General features: G+C 35.3%; 1 protein-coding gene and 1 pseudogene across 1 annotated transcript; one reads left to right on the top strand and one right to left on the bottom strand.

The window, feature by feature from the left end:
• The first annotated feature begins 982 nt into the window (after positions 1–982).
• Positions 983–4976, top strand: LOC125829414 (uncharacterized). The gene is made up of 2 exons (XM_049508636.1): positions 983–2654; positions 4497–4976. The coding sequence occupies exons 1-2, from the start codon at positions 1314–1316 to the stop codon at positions 4668–4670; spliced, it is 1515 nt and encodes a 504-aa protein (XP_049364593.1). The 5' UTR covers positions 983–1313; the 3' UTR covers positions 4671–4976.
• Positions 4977–13652: 8676 nt separating this feature from the next.
• Positions 13653–18659, bottom strand: LOC125829447 (TMV resistance protein N-like; annotated as a pseudogene).
• Positions 18660–20964: the final 2305 nt, after the last annotated feature.

Genomic DNA, 20964 nt, shown 5'->3' with positions numbered 1-20964 from the left:
AGACAAAAGGGTATTCTTCAAACTTGGAAGAATAAATAAATTCTCTTTCATTTTTTTTTCTTTATTGTATTGTACTTACTTTCATATCTTGATAAATTATAAGTAGTAATTCTTTTAGGCGACCAACATGGGTTGTGGTGCACTGGTGGGAGTGCTTCACCCTTAATCAGGGGTCTCGGGTTCGAGCCTTGGGTATGGAGAAGCGTCACTCCCGAAAAAAAAAATCTCTCTACTTGCTGCCAACAATCTTTCTTCGGAATTATCTGAACGGGTCGATCCTCCCATCCCGTAGGTTTTAACAACTTATCCTTAGGTCTCCTCGCCAAGAGCTCCCCGACGATGACTGAGGAAGCAAACCGTCTGCTGTGGCGGGACATTTTTTTTCTTTCACAATAAGACCTGAACGATTATCCCTACCTTCGGTAGCTTACTAGAGGCCTTCGTCGGGTTTCGTCCCTTTGCCTATAGACGGCGGCATGGCTTTGCCATCGCTCATGACTTGGTATAGAGCTGTGTAGTCGTCAGTTTTACCATCAAAATGCCTATGAGATAGTGGTTGGTCTTTCGAATGCCTAATTCCTTACTTTTCTGAGAAGTCCTTTACGACTATACTATAAAGGACAGGGGGTGTTCACCTTTGGAAACTTAGCTACTTAAGATGGGTCATGCCGTGCGCGGTTCAAATTTAATCGGAGTTACAATGTGGTCTCCGGACACCAAATGTGAAAAAAAAAAAAAAAAACTCCTTTAGGCAAACAATTTATCAAATAGTAATATTTTGGATTTTTTCATCTTTATTGCAGTTCTAATATTTGACTCATGTTCTAATATTTGACGACTCAACTAAAATGAAACCAATTTTGAGGTGACAGTCAAATGGTTATAAATTATGCAAATATATTAAAATATTACGGTTTGCAAAAAAAACTTAAAAATAGAAAGCAAATAAAGAAAAAACTAAAATGAATCTCCCTCAGGGCAATAAATTCTATATTCCTTTTAATTACCCAACATTTTCGGCATTTCCCTTTCTTCCACCTCCGCCGTGTCGGTTCATTCTCCGATCTGAGCTCCGATTATCATCTCGCCGGAGCTTCAATTTAGCATCAGCAACCTATCTTTCCGGTATCTGAATTATCATTCTTTTCTTATTGTAGTTTTCATTATCATCAGGTACGTTTCAGAATTTAATCAGATCTAATTCCTTTTTCTCTGATCTACGATTCCGCCATAATTCCCGATCTGTGGACTAAAATAATTTCAACTAATATACAAGGGCTTTAGTTTAATTTCCCAGACATTCAGACGAAAATATGAATTCAAATTACGGGAAATCAGGTTCTTCTGTCAATAATTTCGATTTTGATCTGGGTTTGAACTCTGGTCGATCTCGATCTCTTAATGATCAGAAGAATAAAACGTCGTCGTATTCTTCTTCTTCTTCATCATCCTATACATATTCATCAACGCAATCAAAACCAAATTCTGGATCTTCATGGACTCAACCGAACAAATCAACATGGACTCACCAACCAGTAGGGTCGTCATCTGGACCGAATTCAATGGCTGGTGATATATTTGGGAAGAGTTGGGGATCTTCAACTCCTTCGACCACTAGCAATGTAGCCTCAAGTGTTGGGATAGCTAACAAAAACCCTAATTTGTTTGGTGATTTGGTGAGCTCAGCATTGGGAGGAAATAAGAGTAATAGCAATGCCCCGTTAAAAAATGCTGCCCCAACTGCTAACAAGAGCGCGTTCTCTATGAGTGGTATGGCTGATAATCTGCCAAAGAGCGGCAATTCTGTGAAAACTGGTGGTAGCTGGGGTTCAGCTGGAAATTCTGGTAGCGGTAGTGCTGGTGCTTATAATGCTTATAATTTTAGTGCCAGTGTGAATCAGAGTGGTGGTAATAGTAAAATCCCTAATCTTGGAGGTACATCATTGAAAAATATGGCTGGAAGTGGAGTTGGAGGAGGTATGGGTGTCAATAAGGACCCTTTTGGTTCGCTGGTTGATTTTTCGTCTAAGCCCGGGCCTAATATGAAGTCGAGTAGTAAAGAAACTAAGAATAATAGTTCAGGGGATGATATGTTTGGAAATTTCCAAAATGCTACTAAATCAGGTGGATCAGAATTTCCAGCAGATCCGTTTCCTACAAGTAATATTAATGCTTCAACTGGGTTGAATTCGGGTGGTGCTTATTCCAAAGTTGATGATTTCGGATTCACTAATACTCAGAGTCAACCATCTACTACTCAATCTTCAGGTGTGGGTGATTTTGATTCGCTTTTTTCATCAACTAATGCTTCATCTGGAGAAGCTGCTGGAGTGAGTGAGAACCAGCAGTTTACAGGGGGTGATGATTGGGGGTTTGAATCAGAATTTGTGGCTGCTAACGATAGCAGTGGAACAACTGAAATTGAAGGGCTTCCACCACCACCTTCTGGTGTCAGTGCTTCTGCAGCGAAGAACAAGGGAATGGATAATCACAAGCAGGGACAATATGGTGATGCCATAAAATGGTTGTCGTGGGCCGTCATTCTTCTCGAGAAGGCCGGTGATGAAGCTGGTGTAATGGAGGTTCTGTCAAGTAGGGCCTCATGTTACAAAGAGGTAGGAGAATACAAGAAGGCTGTGGCTGACTGCACAAAGGTATGATCATTAACCATGCTTTGTTAGTTACACGAAGACCTTTATTATCTTTTAGATATTAATTTGTGGTCATTTATTTTTAATGCACGTTAATGGCATTTCATGGAAGATTTTGCACCTCGTTTTATGAAATACTTAAAGAAATATTTACAGACTCCTCTCTGCACTGTAAGTTAGGCTAGCTATCACAAACTAGCTTCAATGTAATCCTAGTTTCAGAAGAGTATTTTCTCATTTATGGGAATGTGGTAGACACTAAATGCATGCCCCCATATTTTCTTTTGTAAAGCTGAGTACAATTTGACTGAATATCAATGAAACAAAAGGTGATAAAGTGACATAAGCAGTGTTCTCTTCTTATTTTATACATTTCGCATTTGGTTTTGATTGTCTGTGATGTATAATCTTGGCTCTTTCGGCATCTTCATGGCATATATCATCTTATAGCACTTATGGTACTAACAAAGTCATAGGTATTAGATAATAATTCAAACCCAGATGGTGCATACATAAAACACTACCACTGTGTGTTCGTCATGTCATTGCAGACATACTTCATTTTTTAAGGATGATCATTGCAGACATACTTCATCTTGATGCATTTACTTGTCAAACGATATCTTTACATGGACGGTTTTTAAACTAATAATTCAGATTAAGGACTCTAGAAGATATAAAGTGCAGATGTGGAAATTGATGTATCATATTTACACCATATCATTTATAGAAATATCAAATTATTCTTTTGAAAAATGATCAATACTGATGTGCCAAGTAACTAGCCATAATGAATTAGAAGAAATTAGTTCGACAGTCATACATGTGATCAACATATACGAAGCAAAATAAATTAGAAAGTGAGCATCCACAAAAAAAAAAAGCTTAACAACAAGGAACAGAGGGTTTGGAGGTAAGTGGTGTGTGAAGGGGAGAGAATCTAGGTAAAATGGTTTCTTTCAGTCCTAAACCCAAGATGTGATATATTAGGCCGTCAAATGGGGGATTGTTTAGTCCTGTAGGACTCCCCATTAATGGCCAGCTAGAGGCTACATTCCACCCCCATACATATTGCCTTGTTATTGCCAAAGCAATCCATACTATGTGGCTAGGAAATGACAGATGGAACGTGTTTACTTACGATCAAAATTTAGGTTTAATGCATTTTGTTTAAGGGTGCGTGTCAGAATCTCCAAAAGTAGTGTATTTTAGAGAGTCTGACACCGGTGCGCATCGAAAGTGAAGACTCCGCGCAACTTAGGTTGCTAGACAGAATGCATTCTTAGCTTGTCTCTAATAATAGTTAGTCTCCAAGGGAAAATGAATTGAATAAAATTTACTGTTATCATTTCCTTGTTTGATTCCCCATCGTTTTTAAAGTCATGCTTCAGGATTCCTTGAGCTAAACCTTCGGAGTTCTTGTACTTTCTTAGTTTTTTCCTCGTAAAGGGTCTACTTGAAGGATCCAGTTGTCTTGGGTTAGCTTCAGGATATGCATCAATTATTTTCTTGATGCATCTTGAAAGGAACAGTAGAAGACCTTCTCTGAAGTAATTTTTGTTTTTGTCAATCTTCTGTGGTAAGTTATATGTATGAATATTTTATGAATAATACAAGAGGAGCTCCTCCCCAAAAAAAAGGAGTTCAAAAAAAGTAACTGGAGAAAGTCTGACCAAAAAGTTCTCTGGAAAAAAATAATCTTACAGTAACAATCTGTATGTGGATTACTCTGGTTAATTTAGATGCGAACACATTGCCAGATCACGGCTGAGAACTCTTGTGAATTCACTTTATTCAATATGTTATCATAAGAATAAAGACTTATTGCTGCATTTTGTTGTGCAGGTGCTAGAACAAGATGGCAAAAATGTTTCTGTCCTTGTGCAGCGTGCTCTGTTGTATGAGAGTATGGAGAAGTACAAGCTTGGGGCGGAAGACCTCAGAACTGTTATGAAAATTGATCCTGGTAATAGGGTGGCGAGAAGTACCGTACACCGCTTGACTAAGATGGCTGGCTAAGAGGGTTTTGGCATATTAGTTCTCTTAGCTTTTACTAGGCACATATGATTTGAGAACTGCTCCCCTTCTCATACCAATTCTGGGAAACTCTCACGAAGAAATTCTTTCTACATTTTCAGGTTCTTGGTTTGTTATCAATTGTATTTTAATCTTTTTTCTTCTTTGCCACGGTGAACTTCCATTATAATATATTAAAATTGCTTTGTACTGGAAATTCTAAGTACCGCATATTTTTTTCTTTTGATGTGTTCTCATGTTTATGGCCAACTGGTGTGAAATTTAAGGTATAATTGATTGATTGATGTGACTTTTTTAGATAATTAAGGTTGGAGAATGTTTTACTTGGGTTCTTTTTTACATGATCATGTTGATGTAAAAAAGTCCGCGACAGACTTGAATACGATCAAACTCATACCAAATCACTCCATCTCAAATTTTACACTTGTACATACCTGTCATTTGACGCATTCTTCCTACAGTGTCATGCGAGAAAATCTTGACAACTGGGGTGAAGAGTTTGATCACAAAAATCGTCATGTTATCATTCAAGATACGATATGATCACAATTATCGTCATATTGTCTTTCAAGATATGATTGGCAAAGTCCGTGAAATTGCCAAAACTTAGAGGTGTTGGTTCGTCTAATTTTAGTCGTTGACCACATTCTTTTGATGGGAGGATTTTGTTGGAAGAACTATCACACTTCAATGGGAAGTCATCCATACTGCAACTAGTAAAGCGGATGGAAGTTGATGAAAATGTTGCAAAAATTGGAGGGTCTGTCCCTTCTAAAACATCTTGGGCTCTGTATATTGAGGTTCTTTGCCTTCCTGACTATGCGTTATTATCTGCTAGTGCTTGTTTTATCTCATGGTCATGTGCTATTTTCTTTTCTTTTTGATTATGCCAAAGGGGGAGAAAGTGTCTTTGTCACGATCCAAAAACAGAGATGACACTCGTTTATCCCACCAAGACAAGTCAGCCTGAATCCAGCAACAAGAAAGAAAATGCGGAAAAACTAACAATAACATAAGCGCGGAAAACTTAGTCATTCTCAAATACCTCCAAAACCTAGGTGTCACATGTACAAGTCACTAATGTATAATAACAAAGTTGGAAAGATAATTACAAGTCTCAAATGTCTTGTCTCTCGAATAGAACAACAACATAAATAAGGAACAAGAGGGTCTGCTGGGATGACAAACAACTACCTCTCAAGTATCCGCAGGAAGCCTCAGATGTAGACAGAAGAAGGGTTATCACACAGATCCGTGCTCGGAACCTACATAGGTATAGAAGCAAGTGAGTACCAAACAACACAGTATCCAGCAAGCAACCACTAAACACAAGGTAAAACTAGCTAGAAAACAAGAACTCCTTTCATCCCAATCAAACCGCCACAACTACAACCTGCACAAAAATCGGCCCAACCTAATAGTTCACAGTAGTTCACAAGGTTTCAAAGTCACAGTCCAACAAATTACATTTCATCAAATCACAAGGGTCAAGTTCATCAATCACAAGTACCAAAGTCATCAATCAGAATAGTTAATGTCACCAATCTCAAAAATCAAGTTTATCTATTACAATTGATAAAGTCATCAATCAGAATAGTCAATGTCACCAATCTCAAAAATCAAGTTTATCTATTACAATTATCAATTAGGACAAATGGGGAACACACATAGTCCATGTTCTCACTGGCAAATACCTCAGCATCAATAACACTCGCTGATAATGACCTTGACATCAATTACACTCGCCGTAAAGGACCTCTACATCAATAACATTAGCCGGCAATGACCTCGGCATCAATAACACTCGTCGGTAATGACATCGGCATCAATAACACTTGTTAGCAATGACTTCAACATCAACACAATATATCTCCTAACAGTATACAGAACCAATGCAAATAAGCATGTTCACACAATAGTGAAGAGATGACAATCACAAGCAATTCACATCCACACCAATACTATCAAAGTATCACATCAATTACTGAATAAATATCAACACTCAAAGGCAATTCACAATACACAATACACCATTATCAATACATTGCTTTTTTCATTAACCTCATTTCTATCATTAAGATTATTCCTTTTGAGCAATTACCCATCGCCTCATTCTCATTACTCCCCAACACATACAAGAAAGAGGGTTCAAGATTCTACAAGCTTTAGCAAGGTTTAGAAGTTCACTTACCTTAATCAATCACAATTCAATTCAAAACTTGAGCTTTTACCTTCCGAACGATATCCAAACCAACACAATCTAGTTAACGAAGTATTCATAATGAGATTCTAGAACTAACAACACCCATATCAAGCAATTTGAGTAAACGGGCCAAATCGACTCAAAAACTTGATTTCGAAAATAAGATTTGATTCTGAATTTTTTTTACATAAATATGTTATTCAAAGCATTTGGAATCCATTGGTGAAAGCCATTTCGAAAACAGAGTTGTATTCAATTCATAATCACCATTTTTTAAAAAGTTCAAGTTAATAAAAAAAAATCCAAGGTTTGAATTCAAAATAGCAATTTAAGTTGAAAAATCTTGCCATAATCATGGAATAATACCGAAGGGAAATTAAAATTCATCACCCAAATGATTTATCTTGAAAACCCACTTGGAATCGCCTTAACCGAGTCCTCAAAGCTAAAAAATGGAAAATGAGGGAAAACCCCAAAATTTTAGACCAAAAACCCTCTCAAGTCTCGCAAAAGCAAACTTATGTTTGCGTTCGCGCGAATGCGACCATCAGATTGCTAACACGATCCTTGAAAGAATGTCTAGCCTCGCTTTTGTGAACCGGCGTTCGCTTATGCAAAGGTCACAAACGTGAGAAAACCTTCACGAAAGTGAGGGTCAAACCTCTGACCCTTTGCAAATGCGATCGGTCTTCAATAACGCGACCCTCGCGAGAGAGAAGACCCTTCGCGAACGCGAGGCCTGCAAGCACCAGAAACCATCAGCCAACACAAATATTCCAAATGGACCCTCAGGATACAATCAGAACCCTGAGTACACAAACTAGATATGCTACCCAACTAAACTCAGCGTTCCAGGCTCAACAAAATCATCGAAACACGAATCCAAGGTATCCTTGACTCGAAACACGTGAAAATTGCAATAAACTAACATAACGTCTAAAAAATCCAAACTAAGCTCGGAACCTCTAAAAAATCAACCAAGACTTCTCCTAGGCCTATAATCATCCCCCAAATCCTATGGGACTAGTGAAAATCCGATTCAAGCATCCAAACTCTGAATGTTGACCAAAGTCAACTCAAAGGCTAAAATTTCATAAATTTCCAACTTAAAATCTCAAATCCACAAAAAACTTCAAATTTGAAACCAACAACTCTGCCCGACCAAATTCTGCATTTCGGAACTGATAGAATTGACGAAATTCCATTCTGAGACTTGAAACTCTATTTGACACCAAAAACTACTTTTTAACAACTTAAGCCTTTAAAAACTCAAAACTTTCAAAAATCACAATCTATTACTCAAATTTCGAAACCAATTTCACATACCAATCAGAAATGACTTGGGGCAACTATCGGAAGGGGTAAAATGGTAATATTACAAAATTCCAAAAATAACCTTCCTAGTCATTTCATTATCCACCACTAAAAACTATATCCGTCCTCAAACATAATGTAAACGAAAGTACTTGAAGCCTTGAAAAACTAAGGATATTTAGTACGCATGTCAGACTCTGTCTTCCAAGTCGCTTCTCCAATTGAGCATTATTTCAACTACACCTTTACTGAAGCAATCTCCTTAGTCCTATGCTTGTGGACTTTTCATATTCTTTTACCTTCTACAAAATCAATAGTTTTAGTCTTTGCACCATTGTCAAATTATTATATGCTTCTTTTTTAAAATACTCAATATTTGGTGTATTCTTCACATTTTTGGCAACAAAGGTATATTCTTTTTATATTAGTTTCTTAGACCTTTGTTTTGTTCCTAATAGTTTTTGTTCTCTTTTGTTCTTTGTTGTTCATTTCTTGCATTTTTCATCTCCAGACTTTATTTTGTATTATGTGACTTTTTTTTTCCGTAAAATGGAGATAATATATTAATAGAAACTAATATGCATTATTACAAGGGAGTGGGAGCTTCATTGTTATTACAATTTCGAGGATCTATTGGAGCCCTTTTCAACCGAACAAAAAGAGTTCCTACTTTATCTGCTTCCACCTTACTAAGTACAAAATAATGTGGAACTATCTATTGCACAAAAGAGTTTGCTTGTTGCATCTTAGATACGTCTTTGGCTAATGTGTCTGCTACTTGATTTTCTTCTCGAAAGTTGTGCTGGATGAAGGGGTTCCCTAGTTGGTGAAGCAATGCCCTGCAATAATTCAAAATATTGATTTAAGATGGGTGGTTAGTTGCAATCAAATTAATGACGTCTATGGAGTCCATATTGATTTACAATGGCATTAACCCATTTGAGAGACCAATATCAAGGCCTTTTAGCAGCGCCATAATTTTAGCTTTGGTGGCCGTTGTGTCATATATGTCACCCATATATCCAACAATCTAGTTGCCGTCTTTGTCTCTGATTACTCCTCCAATTCCTCCCTTTCCTGGGTTTCCATAAGATGAGCCAGCCATCAATATTCAACTTGTATCCATTGGATGGGGGTTTGAGGTTTCCATTGTACATGAACAATTTTGGGTTTGTTCACTTTCTGAGTTTTCCCAGTTAAATACATGTACTCCATAGCATGGTTAAAAGGAGTATTCATTTGAATGTTATTTTTTGTGTTAGATAGTTATCATTTTTGGACAACCAAATATTCCACATGCAGGGCCGGCTCTTGCCTATAAAATTTTAGGCATTGGCCTTAGGCCCCCAATTTTTGGGGGCCTCAAATTTTTATAAATAAAAAATTATGTATTTTAACCGCATTCAAATAGAAGAAATTAAGGAAACATTGTTTTGGGTTCTTACATTTTCTTCGTTAACACTCACATTATTTATCCTTTGTAACTCTTTTTGCACTCTATTTCTTCAAATCTTTGATAGTTAGAGTAATACACTCTCAAAAATATGAATCAATAGTCGAAAAGGGTTGAACAAAGTGCATTACAAATTCTTTTTTTTAATTTATTTGTTAATTTTCATATTAAAGTAGGTATACCAAGTTATCAACTTTTTGAATCAAATTCTATGATTCTAACTCTTATCTTTAAAGTTTATCAACTTATTACTTATAAAATTGTGTTAATAATTCATATAATAATTGTCTCAATAAAAGGATGTTTTTCAATGTTGAATTGATAAATTCTTACTTAAAACTAATAATTAAAAAAAAAGTGTTTGAAAAATCATTTATATAAAAGATATTAAATAGTAATTTACGTCTAGAAATTTAGAAAAATAAATAGATATAGATAAAATTTATATAGATTTTAGGCCTCTAATAAAAATTTCGCTTTAGGCCACAAATTATGTTGAGCCGCCCCTGTCCACATGTAAAAAGGAAAAGCATCACACCATTGTAATTGCTTTTTGATCGTGATGCTAAGGTCTTTTAGAAAGTCCAACCAATGCTTATCAGGGTTGTTGATGAACTTGTTAATGGTGTAAATGTTTCCCATATTTTCCCAAAGCTTTCTTACGTTGGGGCATTCTAGAAAAATACGTTTTGTGGTTTCTGGTATATTGCAGTAAAAACAATTTTTATTTATGTCTATTCCTATTGAGAGAACGAGGACCATGAATCATATCCCTAATTGTTCTATTGTTTGGGAGCCATCTGTCTAGCCAAAATGATGTTGATGATCCATTTCCTAGAACCCATTCCATTCCACGTTTACAAATATCCCATCCTATTCAAATATTTTTCCAAGTCCTGCTTCTAATGGTTGAGTTATGTTCATGGCTTGGTCGGACTTTGTTTTGTATTATGTGACTTATTTTGCTTGGTCATTTTTTGGAATTCTCACATCTGGTCAATCTCTTCATTCCCTTCTCTATTATTTTTTAAAAAATTGTACTAATTAGCATAGAATACACGGGTTCGAGAACTAGTTAAAAAACAAGAGAAAATACAATCAATTCAATGTTTCTGATTGCAAAAGATATATATGCTCATCTCTTTTGACAACTCTGATTCTAATTCTCTATTATGTCACACAACTCCAACTCCGACTCCAGTGGAATAGCTGCTCTACCACCGGGTGTACGTTTGATTCCTGCAAATAGTTCCCTTTGCTTCGCTAGCTTTGTGATGTGAGGTGACTTACTAATAGTTCCAATGCTCATCTGCAATTGGGATTTTGACAGGCAACTCATTAGCAAATGTTAATATGTGATTTTATTTTTTAACGAAACGTGGTATTCTAGTGTAAGAAAGGTGTCGTGTCACCTTTACTAATATATAAGAGAACAGATTATTTTATACCCAAGTTCTTTCGTGAATCTCTTTCTCAGGCAGAGGAAACACGTGCCCTTCATATGCAGTGTTACGCGAAACTCCCAGTTTGCACTGCATACAGTAAAACATAGACATTACTTATTTCATTCATAAAGTTTGAAGTCAACAAGCTAGACAACAGACAGTAAGATAAAAAGATCTGTATTCCTAATCCACAATGTTTCAGATTTTCCTTTAAAAGAAGTATAAGAGAACTGAAAGAGATCACGAGGGAGAGATAAACCTCAATTTCATGACCTCGTACTCCAGCTTCCTCCAATGTCTCACGTCAATTGTTTCATTTTTTACCCAACTCCCTACGATAATAAGAGAGAGATATTTCTATTTAAATGTTAAAACACAGAGATTCCCCCAAATGTAACAATCAGAGGGCTTAAAAATGAACTATTAGTAAATTTTGTTGCCGTGGATCAGCAGTTATATACCTTTCGGAAAATCATAAACAAAGTCAAAATCTGAAACTAGAGGTACTAGAAAAACAAAATACTCCACCAGCTGTAAAAGCACCCCGACCACGAATTACTAGAGGTTGATTTCCATAGATTTCAGTAGTTAAATGTAATTAAATGCTGAGAGTTGTGCGCTCCTTACTGTATCGTTGCAGCTCGATGAGTCCCTTCTCTGTTGACAATATCCACGACTTCAAGGATATTCAAGACTTCATATACATAATTTTTTGTCAGATAAAATATATAATAAGAACTTGTGAGCTACTCAATCACGTGACAACAAAAGACGATGATTTGTGTGACCTAATCTAATGTTACATTAACAACTTTAAAAATCTCCAGGCATACTCCATACAGACGTTTTCCCTCTAACTTTCTCCCTTGGAGATCGGATCAAATGAGGAGTCGATTAAGAACAGCTCTACATACTATGCCTAATCTTGTGGCTGCAGATTCACAGGTGACCTTTGTTTTATAGAGCGGAGACAGCAAAAGGTACCAAGAAAATATTAATAGTAAATTCTATATCAAATTCTGAATGGTCGGATAATTCTGTATCACATTCCGAATGGTCGGATAATTCTGTTTCAAAATCTGAATGGTTGGAGAACTTTGTATCACATTCTGAATGGTAAGATTAGGCAAGTTCCTGGGTCATCCCAAGAAGTTTTAACTAACGTACCAATTTTCAGGCAAATTGACTGATACAATTAATTCTACCAATTCCCGGATGGTGGAACCAACTTGCAACATTCCCCCTTGTGGTAAACACTCTTAGTGACTGAAGCAGAAATGTCACGCCGCAATGATGAGATATTCTGAAACAACAAATTACTAGTTGTTCTGTTACAAACAGAGGAAACATGTGTCCTTCACAGGCAGAGTTACCAGCGTTGTTCTAAAAGTACCATGGTCCCAGTTTGCACTGCAAAAGTAATCAAAAACCAAAAGAGTGAAACTTGTTACAAACCACTTATATAAGTAATCGAGATACAGCTGCTACTTATTACTTTCATAAAGATCACAAGTCAACAAGCTAGAGAGCAGACAGTAAGATAAAAAGTATCTTGTATTCCTAATCCACATTATTTCACATTTTCCTACAAAAGAATTACAAGAGAACTGAAAGAGATCACGAGGGAGACGAACCTCAACTTCACTCCAGCTTCCCCCACCGTCTCAAGCTGTGCTGCATCTTTGATTGTTTCATCTTATTCCCAACTTACCTGCCATAACAAAAGAGATATTTACATTTAAAAAGAGATTTCTGCTAATATAACAATCTGACAGAGCAATACTTACAAAAGTGTATAGCTAAAGTTAGAGCATGATCAATACCTTTCGACATGAAAATGTTTGATGCAGAAGTATTTAAACTGACGCATCCCACATAAAGTTTTTGTTTTTAAAGCAGCAATTTCCCCGAATATAACAATTAGCAAGAGCATCAAACTGAACGAGTAGTAAGTTTAAAGTCATGGAACCTACCTTTGGGAATAACACTTTGCATTTTCTCTATGAACTTATAACACCTTCAAGTGATAACACGGTGAAATCTCGATATCGGTTGGGTATGCATCTGCAGAAAGACATGATCAAGGGATCAATTACTCCATCCATTCAATTAACTCCCCCAATTGATCCGTTCTAATACACATTTCTATATTCATTTCGTCTTGGAACTTAGAAACTTAATTCAAAGACAAAATATCCATCGAACGAATATTAATTCAAAACTTTAAGGAGAATTAAAATAGCTCGGGGATTCTCAAACACACATTTCCAGAAGGTTGCTTTACTTGAGGATCAATAAAGATGCAATTACATCTCTTATTACTTACCATTTCATATTCAACATGCAAAGTTCCTTCTTAACCCCTTAGATTCCCAGTCTTGGACTGTTAGTGTTGCCTGCACTTTCTGGCACTAATTTGGTGACTAAGAATGAAAATAAAAATGTATTGGTTATGGAAGAACACTTTAATTTGTAGCTAACAGGAGAGAATTACATAAAAAGAGAGAGAGAACACAATTTCACTACCAAATCATGAGTTATATATACCTTTATTTAAGCGAAAATCCAGGACTTGTCGGAAAGAGCTGCAAAGTTTCTGGATTAACTGGCACATCAACAGTAGTACCAGACCTTTGTTTCTTAGAAGACGAGCAACTGGCTTCATTATGGTGTTCACTATCATCATATCTGTTCCTCCTTGTCCAAATGGAGTGCTCTGTTGGTTCATCATTATCTCCCCTCATTTGTAACAACGCCTCATGCTCTAGTTCATCTTTATACAACAAATGAAATCCGTAATTCTTAATTTGTCCAGAAAAAGTTACACCAATAAATCCATAGTAATTTGGTGTTTTTCCATTTGCCTTAGATGTATCCCATACGCCAGCAAGAGGTACAAAGAATAAATGAATAGCAGATCGTTCATCAAGATAAGATTTATAGCACTTTGAATGATTGCTTACGGATAACTTCTGGATCATCCACGGCATCCGATTGCATAAGGGAATCAAGTGAGCTGTGGTTTCAACTAATCTGTCATAATAACATACAACAAATCCCAAGAAGTTATCACATGTGTACCAATTTTCAGGCAAATTGACTGATACACTTTTATCTGTCCCCCGATGGTGGAACCAACTAGGGATTTTATTCCCAGCATGCTCAATGGTAAACATTCTTAATGACAAGGAATGTGAATCAGAGATATTCTGAAACATGGCACGGGCAAACGTAATAGGAATCAAATCATTGTACTTTTCAGAGCCATATGGCAGTGGCGTGAATATCACCCTCTGTGGTAAATTAGGAATATTTTTCAGAGCCATATGACAATCTGATAAGTGCAAGGTTTGAAGAGCACCAAGTTGTGCTATGCTTCGAGGCAAATGCTCAAAATTATTTCCCTGGAGATTCAATTCTTTCAAAGAGGATAAGCATCCAATGTCTTCTGGAAGTCCTCCATCTATTATATTGCAGTAACTGAGATTCAGATTTTCCAACGAGGGTAACCCTTCAGCCACATTAACACCTAGAAACTTTTTAAGCCTCCTGCACTCTGATAAGTCCAAGGATCGAAGAGAACCAAGTTGGGCTATGCTTAGAGGCAAATGCTCAAAAGTATTTCCCTGGAGATGCAACTCTTTCAATGAGGATAAACATCCAATGTCTTCCGGAAGTCCTCCATCTGTTAAATTGCAGTAACGGAGATCTAGCTTTTCCAATGAGTGTAACCCTTCATTCACGTGAGGGAAAACAAAGAACACTCCATCTACGAGACCTCCTCCTGTTTTTTTTTTTTGCAAAACTCAATGATTTAAGTTTGTTCAGCCGGATAATGGAAGATGGAGGTTGTGAGATTAGAGTATAGTCGGCATAAAGCTCCTCCAAGTTTTCTAAATCCCCTATCCCTTCTGAAAGGCTTTCAAACTTAGAGCAATACGATAGATATAACTTCACCAAGCTTTTCAACATGCCAATGCTGCTTGGAAAAGCTACAAGGTTTTTGAAATTACTCAAATCTAGCACTGTAGGCAAATCACTCCTTATCTTGGAGCCTCTTCTCTGAGAAATGTCTAACTTCAGCTTCAGTCTTCCAAGGAATTCTGGAAATTTCTCTAAACTACAGCAACTCATTAGACATAGTTTTTCAAGAGATTGCACGTTTAAACATGGAAACCTCTCAAGGTTTATACAATCATACAACTTTAAAGAGATGAGTTTTCTGGAACATCCCAGGGAATGGTGAACCTCTTTAAGACTCTCACATCCACTCAAATTCAAATACTCCAAATTTGGCATCCCGGTGAAATCTGGTGTTTCCATCAAGCATTTAGAGTACCGGAGATCTAGCCTTCGTAGAGACGGCAAAAGTATCTATTCAAAACACACAAGGAAATTGTTTAATTTAATGCTTTAGATTATGAGAGTCAACAAAATATTTTGTGGGAAATTAGAAATTGTTTTTATTTTTTTATGGAAAATACATGTTCATAAACTATGTAAAAGGTAGAATAACTAAAACACGTTAAACTTGACAGTTGACTAAAATTTCATTTTGTTTATCCAAATAAAAAACAATTAGCGTTCCATCAATGTTTTCTTTTTATTTCCTCTTAAGATGCTATGGCTATTTATTTCAGCATGTATTTTAAAATTTTGGTTCAAAACTTAAAAAGAAATAATTATATATATACATGGTGGTGGTCAGGGTGTCCAATTGGACACCCTTCGTCGGAAATTTTTTTATGTCTACACTAAATAAACCGTGCCAAATTTAGGGGAGTTTTAGTATTCTGCAAAAATAAAAAGTATTTCAAATAAAGTTGTACCTTTCTTTTCGTCCATAATTCATGCAACAAACTATGCTGGAGGTCAAGATGAACAAGCCTTTGCGGTTTAAAATTTTCTGGCAATGACTTCCAAGGATAGTGATACCAGGTAAGCCAACGCAAGTTGTTGGGCAGGTACTGAATGAAACCATCATGCCAATTGGAATCATAGGAATCATGGGAAAGGTTGTCTTCCGAATCACTCTCACAGTTATAACCTTGGAGCCATTCGTGACTTTCATAGTCACTTATATATAATATCCTAAGTCTTTTCATATTTTTCATTGCGTCTTTGCTAAACCATAGATTTCGAATATTCCTATACCAGATTACTTCCACTGCCACTGTCCCCTGATAAAAAGATCACAACCCACAAATTATAACTTCAGATGTCATGTAAACTACGCTTATCAATATCTCTATTTTCTTACTCCTTGCATGCAATTTTTTTGGAATGTTTTGAATTATTTATAATTGCACTTGAAGTTCTTGAAAAGCAATCATTAAAAAAAAAATAGGGTACAATATTAGTTAGGCCCTTCTCAAGAATATGTTGCTCAAGAGAAATGCTTTGTACAATTAGCTTGTATTTTTTGCCCCTCCTTACTTGTATTTTTTCCATTTGAGAATTTTTATTTACAAAATGTTACTCAAAATAAATAGTTGGGTAATATTATCTAAAAAGATTATTAATTGAGTTATTCTGTACGAAGTATCAATCAAATTTCAGGTTAATCCAAAGAATAAAAGTTAGATTAAACATATTAAGCTGCTACTAGACTAATTCGTGGCTTGATAACATAACATAAATGAATTTTGATAAATGAAAACTAGAAATTGAATATTATTGTGTTGTTTAGTCTACTTACTGTATTGTTGACCAACAGTACTTCTTCCAAATCTTTCATGTCCCATAGTCTGCTACGTTCACCTGGATCCTTTTGCATATTCACTATATATTTACCCATATCTCGTATTAAGTCATGCATCTGAATCATATCATAGTCGTCGACGAACACAAGAGATTTGTCAATTAGGACACTCAATTCAATATTTGCTCCAGAATAACAACTCTCAAGAATTTTCATGATGTATTTTTTTCCCTTCCCTCGTAAGAAGCATGCTATATCTAGAAATATGTCTTGTTGTATGGTCTCCAGTCTATCGTAGCTAATTTTAAGTTTTTCAACAATTTCTGACTTGGATTTAATTTTCATTTGCTCTATAGCACTTCTCCACTCAATTATGTCCCTCTTATGTAAGAAAGAACCCCACACTTTCAGTGCTAAAGGAAGGCCTTTAGCATGATCAATGACCTCCAACGAGAGCTTCTCAAAAGATTCACCTGGAACTTTTCTTTGAAAGCATATTGATGGAACAATTTAATAGCATCATGTTTAAGTAGTGCAGTCACTTTATATACTACATCATTCTTTCCCATCAAATGTCTATCTCTAGTTGTTGCAATAATCCTACTGCCTTTGCCAAACCAATCAAGATCTCCAGCTAGGTTATCCAAATGGTCATTGTGATCTATGTCATCAAGCACAACTAAAACCTTCTTAGACCGAAGTCTATGAGCTATCATGTGCTTTCCGTCCTCTTTATTATTCACGTGGTTACCTTGTATCCTCAATAGTTCTGAGAGAAGGATATTTTGCAAAGAATGCATTCCACACTTGTTTTCCTTAATATCCGCAAGAAAACAAGCACCATCAAATCGATTTGAGTTTGTATCAAAAATAGCCCTTGCTATTGTCGTTTTACCAACTCCACCCATTCCCCAGATCCCAACAATCCGAACATCATTGATCTCCATTTCTAATAGGGATTTTACTTTTTCTAAATGAGTATCTATTCCCACAACATTTCGCAAATAAGATACTGAAGTCTTGCATAATTTGGACGAAACTTGGCTAACAATATGCTGAATGAAGTCTGATTCAATCCTATATATAAAAAAAGAATATTGTTAATATATACAGATAAAGAATCAGGAATAAAAATTAGTAGAGCAACTTGAGACATAAATCGTGAATAAGTTATATAAACATAAATCAATCAGAATAGTTTTCCTTCTTACTGATATAAATATATAATTCGGAAATATGCAAAAATATAATTAAGATTCTGTTTTGACTCATTTTTTGAGGTTTGTCCTATAATGCAATACACATATGGTTTCTTTTCAGTTTATGTGTTTTCAACTCACCAGTCACGGATATCATATCCCTTTAGATTTGCGGCAGCAGCTAGGGCATTCCTCCATCCTTGCACCTTCTGCATCCCCTCAACATCATCCTTGTACCTCGATTCGTGTTTGGCAAATCCTTCTGCAAAGCTCTCACTTTGGTATCGAACATGTGATGGATCCACATAACAGAAGACCGGTATGACTGTGTGTCCAATTTTTTTCTCCTTGCATTCCATTATCTTCACTAGTTCATTCAAGCACCACCTTGACGTAGCATAATTCTTTGAGAAAATGATTACTGCAACTTGAGACTCTTCTATAGCTTTCACAAGTTCTTCTGAGATGGAATCTCCATCCTCTAGCCTTTTATCATCTAGAAGGTGAATATTCCCTTATTTTCCAAATCTTGGTACAAGTGACTCGTAAAAATTTTTCGAGTATCTTCTCCTCTAAAACTTAAAAAGACATCGTACTTCCGTTGAGGACAGTATTGTGAATTACTCGCAAAAGAAGAAGATGATGCCATAGATTCGATTAATAGTCTAGTGTATGGATGAGATCAATTGATGAACAGATTAGTTATATAGAGGAAAGAAGAAATAAACAAGTACCAATTCAAAAATGAAAGCTTCTATGAGCATTCCAAACAACTAATAATATTACTAGGAAATTTCTTAATGTCTACTCTAGTCAACGCATTAATTATTCTGAGAAGTTTCAGCTCCAGAAATCCAATGGGATGTTAGCCATACATTTTTTACCAATTTGAATCCATCACAATTGAATATATATGAGTACCTTTCACATTTATGGTTATGGGCCAATATCCATCTGCACAAAGAAAAATTGGACCATATTACTATTATGAGCAAACAAGACAAATCTCATTAGTTTAGGGTCTAAATGTCAGGGCCGTCTTAACCCCTAGGCCACTAACACTCTGTTTGGATCATTGTTACCCATTGTATTGTATTGTATCGTTACTATACCTACAATGTTTGTTTTGATTGTTACTTAAAATATATTGTATTGTATTGTTAAATTTCTTTGTTACGTAACAATGAAAATCCCTATTTTATGGAATAACCGATTTGGTGTGTTCCCATTGTTACTTAATTTCTTTTTCCAATTATATCTTTATATAATATTTCATAATACTATTTTACCCTTTACCTTAGTATTATTTAATTCTAGTCAAACCTCCTGCCCTAGAATAATTAAGGATATTTTAGTAAATTTATAAATTATAATACAGTACGATACAATCAAACCAAACAATTAAAATGTTATTAAACAACAACAAACAATACAGTCTAGCCAAACATTGTATCTACCATACAATATAGTACAATAGAGGACAATACAATACAATACATTATGAAACAATGGATAACAATGATCCAAACAGAGTGTAAAGCAATCTCTTGGGGCCCCATTTTAAAATATATTTTTTTACTTATGAATGTTATTTTTTTTAAAAATAAAATTTATATGTACTATGAGTGCTATGATTTCTACTTAGGAAATTGCATATGAAGTGAATATAGAACCTGAATTTCGTAAAAAATAATTTGATGAAAATATTGATAATGAAATCACAAAGTCCCTTGAAACTAGAGTTGATTACTTAAGATATATATATATAGTAGATCAAGCTATTTTTTTCACTTCAAAATAGATTTGAACCAATTGAAGCATATGAAAATATTTTATGTTTCTTATTTAGTGGTAAATTGAGATCATTAGATGATGAGAATTTAAAAAACATTGTCTTAACCTTGAACTTTAACACGTAATAGTTATTCTGCTATTGATGGTTTAGATTTATTTTTTGAATTGAAAGTGCTAAGAGAAATAATACATGTAGAAGATAATGATCTAATGAAAATGCGCAATCAAATCAAAGACTTGATTCTTTTTCAAATACACATATTGCTTATAGAATTATGTTAACAGTTTCTCTAACTGTTGCCTCAGCCAAAAAAAGTTTTTCGAAACTAAAATTGATTAAATTTTATTTAAGATCAACAATGTCTCAAGAGAGATTGAATGGATTAAGCTATATTATCAAATGAAAAGGAAATATTAAAACAAATCGATTATAAAACAATAACTAATGATTTTGCAGTTAAAAAAGCTAGAAAAGTAGATTTTAAATAAAAGAATATATGATGAAAAAATAAAATATTAGGCCCCCTCCCTTAAATTTCGCTTTAGGCCTCCAATCTTGTTGAGTCGGCCCTGCTAAATATGTGTATCTATTTTAGTTTTTGATTTATCTTCTGTATCTAGATATACAGTAGCCAAGTGTGATTTGCATGTATTTGAGATATAATGACACTCTCACTCACCTTTCTCCTATCTAGCTCATTCGCCTTTTGTTTTGCTCTCTCGCTCACCTCTCTCCCTGTGTATCTGTATTTCAAAATGTATCAGGAGTCAAAGATATATGTATCTAGTATCAAAAGATAATTGTTGACTCTCTCACTCACCTCTCTCCTCTCTCGCTCATTTTTCTCCGTATGTATCTATATTTTAGAATGTATTTGATATCATAGATATATGTATCTAGTATTATTGATACATGTATCTAACTTGATATCTGAAGGAGGGTGTATCTGACTTATAATCTGGTACGAAATTATTAATTAGTGAGACAATATATAATTATTTCAAACTATAGAGTGAATTAATATTTATGAAGAGAAATGTTTGTGTAATTATCACAATGAAGGAATAAAGTCAAGTCGTGTTGTCGGTGGCAAGGAAATTACCATTCTTTTTTCTCTGCACTTTTATCTGCTTGTGCTATTAGTAGTCCATATTATTACTTTTGAA

The sequence above is a fragment of the Solanum verrucosum genome, unplaced genomic scaffold, assembly GCF_900185275.1.
Source record: "Solanum verrucosum unplaced genomic scaffold, falcon-dt-bn FXZP01000052.1, whole genome shotgun sequence".
Classification (NCBI taxonomy): domain Eukaryota; kingdom Viridiplantae; phylum Streptophyta; class Magnoliopsida; order Solanales; family Solanaceae; genus Solanum; species Solanum verrucosum.
The sequence above is the reverse complement of the archived record's forward strand: the minus strand, read 5'-3'. Positions and strand labels throughout refer to the sequence as shown.

Bases quoted from the DNA above. Each gene is read 5' to 3' on its own strand.
- LOC125829414 (XM_049508636.1), top strand. From the start codon at position 1,314: ATGAATTCAAATTACGGGAAATCAGGTTCTTCTGTCAATAATTTCGAT. The intron at 2,655-4,496 runs GTATGATCATTA...TTTGTTGTGCAG, and splicing joins CTGTGGCTGACTGCACAAAG to GTGCTAGAACAAGATGGCAA.